The 13415-nt window shown below is 33.0% G+C and overlaps 1 protein-coding gene across 1 annotated transcript; it reads right to left on the bottom strand.

Annotated features, from left to right (window-relative positions):
• Positions 1-423: 423 nt before the first annotated feature.
• LOC106072559 (fumarylacetoacetase-like) lies at positions 424-10892 on the bottom strand. The gene is made up of 13 exons (XM_056015979.1): positions 10723-10892; positions 9279-9389; positions 8535-8656; positions 8392-8441; positions 8012-8102; positions 7197-7294; positions 5363-5515; positions 4816-4946; positions 4624-4699; positions 4434-4480; positions 3711-3812; positions 2747-2864; positions 424-2205 (listed from the first exon to the last, which is right to left on the bottom strand). Exons 1-13 carry the CDS (start codon positions 10855-10857, stop codon positions 2123-2125), a joined length of 1317 nt encoding a protein of 438 aa, XP_055871954.1. The 5' UTR covers positions 10858-10892; the 3' UTR covers positions 424-2122.
• Positions 10893-13415: the final 2523 nt, after the last annotated feature.

The raw sequence follows: 13415 nt of genomic DNA, 5'->3' as shown, positions 1-13415 counted from the left end.
TTGGCAGTTCTTACTGATGAGATAAATGTGGCATCCCGTCTTCTATGCTTAATTCCCTCTGCCAATCCTGGCCGAGAGCTGTCATTAGCAGATGACAGAGCGGCTAGTCCATTATTTCATGTTGTCCAGCCAGCATTTATTTGAATGACCCTTTCTTTGTGCTCCCCTCCTCTGTACCTCTTTGAATGCCCCCCTCCCTACCCCACCTCAGGCTGACCCTACTACCACTCCAGCCCAACATCACCAACACCCTGTACGGCAGTGCTGAACAACTGAAGAAAACAGCACACTATTTTCCCTTGGCACAGTCTGCAAAAGAGCTGACAGCTCAGCAGCAAAAAACTGGCTAGAAGAAGAAGAGAAGAAGTACTTTGAACAATGACTTTAGAAAGTGATTCATGTCTTACAAAAAACAGTCTTACAGTGAATTTTAAACACTTGTTTCTTAAACTGACTAAATAGAAATTCTTTAGTATGAGCAAAACAAATGAATAAATATTTAATGCACATTAGTAATACATATTTATTGAAAATGACAAAAACATAACACAATTCCAATAACAAAACAATGGAATGTTACAATTAAAACATTGTTCTTCTAGTACACAACCAACATTCTAAAGGAGAAAAAAAAAAAGTAAAACTTTGAGAATCCTTAATTTGAAGTACCAAAACAAAATTATTAAATCAATGATTGATTTAATATGTCAGGAAAGTATTAAATTACATCCATCATATTCAAATGTTTAGTCAAACATATTTTTTCTTTTAAAGTATAACTATAATTGAAAGAGATATGTTTATATAGGAAGCAGAATGCCACACTATCCGTTGGCCTTTGAAAAATATGAAATTTCAGCATATTTAAAAAACTGAATCACAAAGAATAGAGTCAAATAAAAAATTAACAAAAAATAAGTATGCTTAAATGTATATAACACAAGGATAGTTTTACTGGGTAAATATAAAGGCACTTGAATACAAACCAATTTTTCTTAAATACATCAACAGAATGTATGAACATGTAATACATATAGTAATCGGTAATCGGATGTACCAAACTATCGAATATAAGCAGCACCCACATGTAAGCTGCACTCTATTTTCAAGGGTTGGAGATAGAAAAAAAAAATATGACACAGCTATTCGGTTGCATGTTACAAGGACAGAGAAGCGAAAAAGATGACAAATGCAAGAAGTAAGGGAGATTGAGTGGAGCATGTTAACACAATTAAAAAATTTTTTTTATTGACACATTCCAATTCTTTTGTTATCCACATGGTAAATATTCTCCAACATGTCTACCTAACCAACAGCCACAAGATCATTCTGACATCTGCACCATGGACAAAGGATGAGGAAGTTGGAAAATGAAGACACTCCAACACCCGAACATTGAAGCGGTCAGGGATTATTTCTGCCCAAAGAGAAAGTCAACAGACTTCTTTGAAATACTTGCCCATAGTCACTAAAGCATTTTACTTTTACTTTTGAAGATTATGTTAGTATTACTTTTAAGCATGTGTGTGTTTCTTTTCAACATATGACACACATGAATCTGTTCCTCCAAATAATGTGTCAGTCAATACAAATATTTAGTGGATTTAACATGTAAATTCAAGATTGTTTTTTTTTTTTGGTTTAGGATGCCATCATAATCCGTTGAATTTTGGTTCCTTCAAATATGCAAAAAAAGGTGATGCTTAGAGCCAATAAAAGACATCAATCATAATGTAGCCCATTACACATCAATAGTAAGGTATATACACATAAATGCAGAATAATACCTTAAATGGTATTTGAGCTCAGATCTAACAGTCCTAAACATAGCAAAGAGTGGACTGAATTAAAAAATAACAAAATGCACAGTTCCACTCAACAAGAAACAAGCCCCATATTGTGGCAGGCAGAGTTCCATTTTTTATAGCTGGACCTCTTTCTTAAACACTTAAAAAATTTGTTTTTACAATGACTGTATGAGGGTGTGTTAACAAAAGACTCTTTTTTCAACATAATTTAAAAAAAAAAAGTATAATGTTTATTAAGCTTAAAAAAAAAGTAAAAAATCTCATTACAAAATTGACTAATGTAGAGATAAAACTGACCATGGCTGTTGTTCTTTTTAAAATTGAAGCTGAAGTGCTGGTAGAATTTTTCCTGTGCAAGTACCAAAGCCAAGCCTGTAGCCTTCTGTTTCACAATAGCCTGATGATGAAATAAAATATTTGATGTCAAAAAATGATCAGATAGAAATTTAGAACCCTAGATGATTGTAGTCTTAACATTTTTTTTTCCAGCAACCATCTATTGTAACCTGCCCTGCCAAATGTCTCAAAGCTGAAACCAATGGCAGATAACAATCTATACAGCCTCTGTTTATAATGCTTATTTACCAAGTGGATAACATTAAGCTTTCAAGTTAACGATATTAAACTTTAATCATATTTTTTTACTTCTACAAATTAAGCTATTTGTTTCAGTTTCTCTCACATGACACAACTGTTACTGTATTACTGTTATTTCTGTATGAGACTACAAGATTAAAACTAACAGACTATTTAACAGCTCACAAATTTGTTAAAAATCAACAAATTAATTTTTTAGAAAAACAAATTTTCCAATTCAAGCTATAATTATTTAATTATTACTTAACTTTTATTTAAATATATTCAGAGGCTAAAAGGCTTTCAACTTTTCTAAAATAATTTCTCTCTATAGTCAAGGAGAACGGAAAGTGACAACTCACCACGAAAGATGACCTCGTCTCCATCCTGTAAAAACTTTCTTGTGATGCCATTCCCCAGATCAACTGTTCGGGTTCCCTTCCAACACAGTTCTAGCATTGACCCCAAAGAAGTAGGTGTCTGGAATGAAGCAGCAATAGATGTTTACAATCTGATTTGTAGGGGAGGGGTAATCAACAGCATTTCTTTTCTTAGTTACTTCAGCCTGTACCCCCTTAAATATATTTCTAATTAGCAAACAGGCACACACAGAAAACTGGTTGTTTACATCAAGTGAGTGGACATAGATATAAATATTTAGGAAGACATTGCTTTAGACCACACTGTGGAGTGAAGTGAATGCAAGGAAAGCAATGGAGAATGAAGTAGCAAAGATCTCCGCCAACACAAAAAAAAAAAATCCACAATGAACAGTTGGATTCAAGTTTTGCATGTTAAGCTAGCGGCGAGAATGCATCTCAGAAATAGGGCTATACGGTCACAATGCTCCAATGACATATTGGCCAACTTAAAAAACAACTGCTTTACATTTTCATTACCAATATTAGGCATCCATTAAAAATATAACTCCACCAGGACTCAAACCTATATCATTGGCCCATTTAGTCAAACTTTCTACTTTCCACCATTTCTCATATACCGGATCCCTAAAATAAAAACACTAAATTCTAATATCATTTATAGGTTTTTTGCTTGTAGACTTAGTCTTTTAGCAGGGAAATGGGATAAACTTTAATATATTTTTGAAACCTGGAAGAAAAATTGACAAACAATTGTGCTCTAAACAAATGTGTGATGTCTTAGTCTAATTTTTTTTTTAAATGAAGAACCAAATTGCAGTTGAGGACTACTCAAACGATTTGAGTTTTCATTTTTTCCATCATAAAACTGAAGTCCAATAACTACCAGCAATGACACTTAACCTTTCCACCTTACAAGTGTATTATAGAGAACTACAAAACTCACCAGGCCTGAAATAGTGCCAGATCCCATCAGATCTCCAGGGTTAATATTACAGCCAGTGATGGTATGGTGAACGAGTTGCTGCTTCATTGTCCAATACATGTTCTAAAACAATAGATTTTTGGTTAAATTAGGGTTAATCAATAATTATTATAATTTAAGAAAATGCAGAATTCAAATAAATAAATAAATAGAACAGAAAATAAAATGTTTTGCCAGCTAAAACCTAAAAATCTATGGCTTATATAATATTTTAAACAAAAGTTTCTGCATGAAGTTTTAGTAGGTTTCCAATTATTTATATTGAGCAACTAATGGAAATTGTAACAACCAAAAGTAAACAATTAAAGTACAGTTCCCCTTTCAGACCTTGCGATCCATAGGGCAGATGATGTAAAGGTCATCTGTTTCTATGGCCCACAGTTAATGAGGCTGTCATGTGGCCAGCACAACGACCAACAGCCTTTTCTTTTCCCCAATTAATGTCAGGTACCCATTAAAGCTGGGTGGACTCAAAGGCACCCAAAGATACAGAATTTAAATATCAGTCTTTAACACAGGACCCCATGGTTCATAAGCCAAGCGCTTTACCGCTCAGCCAACGCTCATCCCAATGGATATAGTACTAACACTAATTCAAATGAATGTAAGAACAGATAAAATAAACATACCAAACATATGCTTTGAACACTATTTTTAATGGTAAATTTATTACAGCATACTCACTTGAAAGTTAGACTGACTGATAATGGCAGGCTTGGTCATACCCTCAGCTGAAAGAAAAAAATTATGAAATGCAATTTAAATGAATACGAATTTAAAAAAAAAATTTTTTTTGTTTCCAAAGTTAAAAAGTAAGAGATTGTATTTAATCCCAACATCATTTCAAGTATATATATGCTTCATCTATACTAACCAAAGATTGAAACATCAAGCTTAATGTCAAAGTTATAGTTGTCTGAATGTCGCAAGTACGGCAAGGGTGTTGGATTCTGGAATGAAACATAATTAAAAAATACAAATTAAGAATGTACTTTGCAAAGTAAATTAAATCATAGGTATTTGATAAACAAACTGTACTCTTGTCTTTGCACAAAATGTACAATACCTGTTCAGAGTTTGGGACAATAAAAGGTTTTAGTGCATCCATGGTCACAACCCAGGGAGATATTGTGGTGCCGAGATTTTTGGCTAAGAATGGACCAAGCGGAACATATTCCCACTTTTGTATGTCTCGAGCTAGATGAAACAAAAATAATGAAAATCTTAGCTCTGAATATTGAACAAATACAGATACTGAATATATAGGCAACAAAAAATAAATATTGAACTAATACACATACTGAATATATAGGCAACAAAAACTGAATATTGAACTAATTAATACACATACACATACTGAATATATAGGCAACAAAACTGAATACTGAACAATATACATACTGAATATATATGCAACAAAACTGAATATTGAACTAATACACATATTGAATATGTAGGCAACAAAAGATGAAGATTGAATAAGTACTTTAACCAATCTATACATAAAAACTCCACAGTCACATGAAAAAAGTGTTCAATATGAACCATAGTCGTTGTACAACTGAAGGAGGCCAACAAAAAGTAACAGTACTTGGAAGAAAAAAATGACTCACCACTCCAGTCATTCATCAAGACCATACCAAAGATATGATCTTCTGCTTTGTCCATTGGTATTGGTGAGCCTAATTCAGTAGCTGGACCAGTAAAGAAAGCCATTTCTAGTTCAAAGTCTAGAAGTCTGCAAGGGCCAAAGACTGGAGGCTGAGCTGTAAACAAAATAGGATTGCCAGTTAAGAGCTTTGTTGTACAAATGTATAAATGGAAGAGTCTCAAATTACTCAAGTAAGATTTAAAAAAAGAGGATTTTTAAAGATTATTTAAACAAGGGACATTTCTGAATCAAACAAAATAGTGGATAATAGTAGTTTTCAATAGAATACAAGTTTAGAAAACAGAATGAAATTTTTGTCACAAAAAAAAAAAAAAAAAAAAAAACTAAGTAAAAAAAATAGGTAAGTAAGCTAACAATTTCTTGAGACACCCAATTAATTTATTACCGCAATGGATACACATATTATCCACAACAGTTACAATTGTATATCATTTTATTATATGCTGATGGGCTAGAGAAATATAATAAGAGAAATTATGTTATAAAGGACCACTACTTGTGAGGCTTTAAAAAAGTAAATGCTAACTGTAAGGTGGGTTTAGTCGCTTAAGTAGGGTATGATATGATGGTCCCGTATCCCCAGCCTGAACAGAGTAACACAAGAACCTAAAGGTAATGGCATGTAAAATACAAACATCGAATAACAGTTATTCAACTGAACAGTTAGTGAATAACAACAGTTGTCAACATGAACAATATTTAATAATAATTAATTATAAGTTACCAACATATTTACATATACATCACTATCATTGAAGTCATCTTTGAATTAATAATTAGTCTAATATCACGCGAATAAGTTTCCATAACACACCTTCACGCTCACACTCCATCTCGGCGCCCAACGTAACATCAACTCCCTACACCTCAACACAATAATTACTACACAACTCCAAGGGCGGAAAGGCGACACACTTTCCCATAGCCCAAAGCCTAACACCCCCTACAAGGGGGAAACACAAAACCCGCTACTCAGCTCACAAAAGAAGCTCTCTCTCTCTTGCAGGAACTAAGGATGACATAACCACACACACACACACAATATTCTAGACAACAAAACGCACCTAAAAAGAAACTACTCCCTATACGCTAAAACACCAATACTAAATGCAAAGAAAACTTCATGCGCACACGACACTAACCAATTAACTTTTTAAACGCATAAGTCATTCTAATATTTAAATTCAAATAAAAAATGGAAAAGGAAATGAACAATCTTTGTAGAGAGGTTGTAGAGAATGCAGTTCACAAAATATAGCTAGTTTTGTGCATAGAGAATTAAAAAAAAAAAGTAAAATAACCCTTTCAGACTTTGTGATATATCAGGCAGATGATGTAAAGGTCATCTGTTTCTTTGGCCAAGGTTAATGAGTCAGTTCGCAAATGACAACTGCCTTTACTTTCCCCAACTTGTTAATTCAGGTATCCATTAGAGCTGAGTGGACTGCAGAGCCCAAAATATTGCTAGTTTTGTGCATAGGTTTTAGACTGACCAATCTGCTAATTAAATTTGTCCTTACGTTGGTCAGATTCAACGTATAGCCAAAATAGACATAATCATCCTATTTTTACTTGATTTTTTTTTTCAGTAACACTGTTTAAGAGACCAGACAAGCTCTTACTAAAAGTTTTAAAACATAAACCTTAATCATATCTTAATCCATTAAAGCTTTACTATAATCAAAGCATCATATTGAGTAAAGAAATTAAAAAAAAAAAAAAAAAAATTATATATATATATCACAGTATTAAAATTAAAGGACTGACTGACTTACTTTCATCTGGGCTTGTCTGCCCATTAGGTCTGCGTATTGGGGTTCCGGAGACAACTACAGAAGAAGCTCTACCATGATAACCAACAGGGAGATGGACCCTGAAAAGTGACAATTCTATAATTAAAACCATCTTTTCGCACATATATACCCTGCATACACCTATACCCCGCACAAAGTACAAAACAAGTAAAAACATAATAGTACACCCTGCACCGTTACATACCCACATGTGCAAAGTGTGACTTGCCGTAACTTACATGTACATAAAGTTGTTGCTTAACAGACCTCTGTCCCTCTAGACACATCGGTACTATTTGTACCATCTACCGCATCAGTCCTGTTTGTTTTCTTAAGGTTTATAATGAGATGCTCATAAAGCTTTCCAATGTACATTTCACAACCACACAACAAACTATAGGAGGTATAAAGATCCACCAGAATGTCCATATTTTCCCTTATGCTGTGTTTATGAGAAATACATTTTATAAACCCTGCACTTTTGTTTACTCTGAACAACTGGCCACGTTGTATAAAATTTTGTATAACCCACAGATTATATGCGTGAAAAGACAGTGGTCTCCAACAAAGAGCCAATTGTAGTTTTCAATTTATTTTATTATTTATAAAAACTTATCATAAATTTAGGAAAAAAAGTATCTTTGAGCTTCAATTATTGTGGACATTTATTTTTTAAAATAATCATCTTCAGACTTCATTATTATTTCATAGAAAAAAATTGACTGCCAATGCAAAAAAAAATGGACAATTATTTTAATCTGGTCAGTCTAAATAGGAGAAACAAATGTGAAACTTGCCAGTTAGGATTCAGAGCATTGGCTGGATCTCGAAACATGCATCCAACGTTGAAGGCATGATTTTTAGAGGAGTAGAAATCTGTATAGTCACCTAGAATAAACAACACAATAGAACTGCAGCTTTAAATGTATAAACAAATAGGAATTTATAGATTATTTAATTATTTGTACATATTGTTATCATAATAGTTTATTTATTTATTTACATATTTATTTTTATATAAAAAGTGTCTCAATTTCTGACAAAAAAATCTGTACACATGCTATAAATCTATTGACTAGATGCCATAAATTTATTGACTAGTTTTTTATAAGATATTTTTAGAAATGAAATTATGGATAAAAGTGATGAATTTTGTAACTTAAAAAAAAACTGTTACCAATAGCAGCTGGCAAATGCATTTTGACTTGTTCTTGAGCTGTAAATGCTCTGTTGAAAAAATAATTATATTAGCTTTAGCAGTAAAAAAATAAAAAGATTTTTTTTCTGTACATATTATTACAAAATTTTAACCAAACAAACCTTGATCTTAGATCTGAATCATCTCTAAGCACTGGCTCTGATGCCGATAGAATTTTCTGCAAGGTTGCGCGGGCTTCACTCCAGGCTGCTCTGCCCAACCCCATAAAAGCATTAAGAGATGGCTGTTAAAAAAATAAAAAATGTCCATTTTTTCAAGGAAAATGTTTTCAAGTTTAACTATAACCTATATGTATAGGCGTAAAATACCTTCATAACCATTAGCCTAACTGGATGAAATTAAAGAGATTAATTATAAAATATTACAACAGGAAAAACAATAACATTGATGTGAATGGTTAAGACCAGACATGATGGAATATGACCAGCCCAACCAAAGCTGAACCTCCTTGCAGGGCCAGCCTTAGATAATTGGAGGCCCTAGGTGACGTGAATTGGGAGGCCCCAAATGAGATAGAAAAAAATAATAAATAAACAGTGGAAAAATAAAATTACGCATTTAATTTAAAACCTAGTAATATTGGGCACAAGTTTCACTATTTCTTCTCTAAATAATTGTAATAAGTCCTCTGTGAGGCCCCTACCAGTTGGAGGCCTTAGGCCGCTGCCTAATTTGCCTAAGGCCGGCCCTGCTTCTTGCTGCAGCTTTATCATGTGTAATGCACCAAAGACTGACAGAAAATGAGAGAAATACCTGGAACTATAGACTGGACCAAGATAAAGAGTAAATAAAAACAGCAAATATGTATACATACATAAAACCTATACTACATATTTTTCTCTAACCTGTTCAAATACATATTGTTTGCTGCTTAGCACTGGACCATCAAAAAAATGTTTCACGACAGACAGATCTAATACCAGACTTCCAATGGCAACACCAATCCTTGGCCTTGGCTGATGGGACAGAAACAAATGAATAAAGATACTAAAATTGATAATCTGTTAGTTTTCGAAGAGACAATTATAATAGCAATATAGACTCTATATATGGCTCCTTCTATCTCTGAAGACATCAGAAGATGCGCCCAGATTAGACATTGGTTTTGTTTCGTCTTGAAACTGATTTTGGAGTGGCAGAGTTTGCAAGAGTTCATGTATGTGTGCGTATTTATTTTAGGGCTAGCTGATAGGACAGCTTTCTTTTTCTTTCTCTTGACTAAGGCCACTGTGCACTGTGCATATTGGCCAGTTTCAAATTTTGAATAATAGCAATAGTAAATAAATATTTCAGTTATAATTATTGTTTATGGAGGTTTTAGTTTTAATTTTTTTTTAAAAAGGTGTGCCATGTATCGACAAATAATACATCATCTGGGTGAACCAGTATTGGGAATTGTCAAATAAATAAAAATAGCTAATTTTTTAGTCAATTTTAGTGCATCAGGTGTTCAGAATATACTTTATATAGGAAGTTTTATTAGCTTAACATTATACAAAAATTATAAAATTTCTTTGCATTTTTTAGCACTATATCAAAAGTGTAAGCTCTTTTGTTGTAGCACCAATTCATTTTTATTATTTAGTTTTTTGTTCAATAAAGTAGCATTGTTAAATTTATTATATATGTAAATGTATAATAATTTATATCAAAACTTTTCTACTGTACTTTTCTTTAAGAATTATTGTATCTTTTTTTTTTTTCTTGTAAAGGTTCTGCTACACAATATGAGAATATGCCCCCACATTTATTCATTTAAAGTAAAGCAAAAATGTCAAAAATCGTAACTGTTCTCCTATGTAATCTACTATAAGGCTCGATCTAGTGACTGTGATGCACTGTAACTAGTAGACTTATGTAATATCATACAGGTATATATTTATAATATTAGTATTAGTCTAAGTCTAGATCTAGTTAGTATTTATTAGAGTTCAGAGGCAATATAAACTTTTATAAATAATAAAGCCAATAAAGGCCAAATATTGCACTGGCAGCAGAGTTGGTCAAAGTTTCTTTTCAACGCGAAAAGATTGATCTTATCTAGATCTACATTTCTGGAACATCTATCTAGTATTCTAGATGTAGATCTAGATGATTAGATCTACTCCTCTTTCTCTGTGTGGGGCGGATGCCTGTCCCAGTTTGAGAACAGTACGCGACGTGTGCATGTTGGAGGTGTGACGCCAATGGATGTTCTCATTGGAGCAGCGAATACCTTGACCTAGATCTGGATGTAATAGATAGATCTGCATTATTTGTTAGCTAACGCAGGAAATTAAATTAACTTACATTATCAGGAGTTGAAAATATACCATAAGGCAAATTTTGGATTGGGAAATCGCTACCAGGTTCGACAGTGACAAAGGACATTTTGAAGTAAGCTGACACCTGTTTACACCGAAAAAGGCGAGCAATGCAAAGCATGCAAAAGAGAAAGTAACAGTGTTTGGCCAGATAACTATCGTCGTAACAGGAATAGGCCAAAGATAGTTTTAAAATAATGTTAACTAATAAAATGATTTCTCATTTCTTCTGTAAACTACTATAATGATAGTATTAAAGTCAATTCAATAATTATTTATTTCGCGTTCAAATTTAGAACTACAAAAATAAAAAAAGTACTTGAAATGAGGTTTTCATATAATTATTCGTGAAACCATAGAAGGAAGGCAATCAACGTGTAACAAAATGTGATGCGATTTTGATTTTCGCATATCCAAAATGTATTCTTCCTTATTGGCCGTATCAAGAGGTAGATCTAGTTGTTTATAAATTTTATATCTAAAAAATGACCAAAATGATATTATCATTGTACTAATTTAACATTTGATTTGTTACATCATCTATTTAACCTTAACCAAATAAATGCTTAAAACTTTAATGAACGTAAACTTGTACGTAACTAGAGTCTATAGATGTCCATCTTTGTAGGCCTTAATGAGATTTATCTATCATATAATGCAGGTGACTTATAATAATGAGTTAGCTTAAGATTTTATACGTTGGATGGAGACAATTACGTCATAGTCAACAAGTCGATGTAGGCTATATGCATCACATGGATAAATCAGGGATCATCATTGGGATCTTCCATTCTTTCTTTTCTTTTCAATTAGAATCAATATCTATAGGCCTGTTATCCTCATTGCACAGAAGGTGCTCGACACTATCACTTGCACTATTCTATACGCGAGAGATGCAATGTTTTCGAAGTAACTAATTTAGCACTGAGTATGGACACTTATTTTAGTAAAGAAATTGTGCGTTAAAACCGGGCTGTTACTCATCATTCCATAAACATTATGTAATTTAACATCCTTATATATCTTAGCCATATTTCGTATTTCATATGCTAGGACAAATTCATACAAGTGCTCATTTGTCCCTAATTCCATTAGAGCATGCATGGAATATGGGTTAACCAACTAAAGTGGCGTAGCAATTGAAGGGTTCTGGGGGTCCGGGTGACTTGGCCTCTTTAGGGACCCCTGCATTTTGACATTCGATATCAAAACACAAGATAATGTCCTTATAAATATATACTTCTAATGTGTGGAATACATGTAACATGTCTCTGTGCCAGCGTTGATTGTCTTTTTTAATTTTGGTAATGTGAATCTTGGGTAATTTCTATCACATTAATTTTGAAAATGACTATCCTGCTCGCCACTGACACTAATATAGTTAGAAAAATTCGATATACAATTATAAATTTGAACAAGTTGAGTATAAATTATTTCTACAAATATATTCCACTACTTTAACGGGCTCATTTTAAATTTAAAAAAAAAAATCTATAGCTCTCAATTCTTCATTAAGACACGCGCTCATTACGCAAATAAGTTCTACCTACGGCCCAAAATAACAGACAATGGTGCCTCTAAGGCTGATATACTCTTCCGGTGGAAAGAACACCAAGAGCATGAAAAGGAAAGTCTCTGAGGAGTGTCTTGCTGACATTCCGCATGAAACCGTTAAAACAAAGCTTGATGACTTCCAAACACTTGATGAAGTAGAGACGGAAAATTCAAAAGACAGTAAGCGCCTGGCTCCGATGTTCTCCCAGCATGTAGGCCTAACCCTTTACAAAATAAAAGTGGCCATGTCTGACTGCTTCCAATTGCATTATCTTACTGTCATTGTCGTTAGCAAGATAAATCCTTGCTGTGACGAACTGCCCAAATTGTGTTCTCTACAAGTCAGTGTGGTTTAGAGTTATAGATTTCTCAGGATATTTTCGACCGTGTCAATTCTGTATTTGCTTCTATAACACTTCTCTTGGCCTCGGGACAATGTTATCGAAATTTTGTCAGATTTTTTAGGTTAATAAAATAATTTTCTGTGCTGATGAAATATTTATTTAGGCCGGTGTAACAATCTTCTGATGATGATGATTTGATTTAAAATATTACGTCATGTAACAACAGAAAAAAAAATTGAAACTCTTTAGTTTAGAAGGATGAACCTCTAATTAAATTTATAGCTGTTACCAGGAGAGTATGAATTCCGGTAACATTGTCACGGGTTTTCATTGTGGATACAGGCAACTCATTTTTTTCTAGCCATCGTTGGCTTGAATCTAGTCTACTTAATTTGAAGATTCTTATATGTCAATTATTGGAGGCTTCATTGGGTGATAACTTAAATCTTCGTAATGTATTCACCGGGTCTATCATGTAATTAACTCTTAGGGCTTAAAACATATTGACTTTCTTTTTCGAGTTTTTAACATACACATCTTGTTTTTTTAATTAATATTTTGTTTTACTGTATACTATAAAAAATTAGCGTCGTCCACGCCATTGTTTAAATAAGATATACGCTGCAAATTATTGATCTAGTTGATAGGCTTTGTTATACCGTGCAATATACCTTTCCATAAGGTCCGAATAATATTATTTACTAAGAAAATGTGTAGTTCGTTTCTTTGTGTTAATGTCACTAAATCTAATTCTAATCTAAATCATAATTTCGAGTAATTA

This window comes from Biomphalaria glabrata, chromosome 17 (genome assembly GCF_947242115.1).
Source record: "Biomphalaria glabrata chromosome 17, xgBioGlab47.1, whole genome shotgun sequence".
NCBI lineage: Eukaryota > Metazoa > Mollusca > Gastropoda > Planorbidae > Biomphalaria > Biomphalaria glabrata.
Note: the sequence above shows the minus strand (reverse complement) of the source record. Positions and strands in the feature narration are given on the sequence as shown.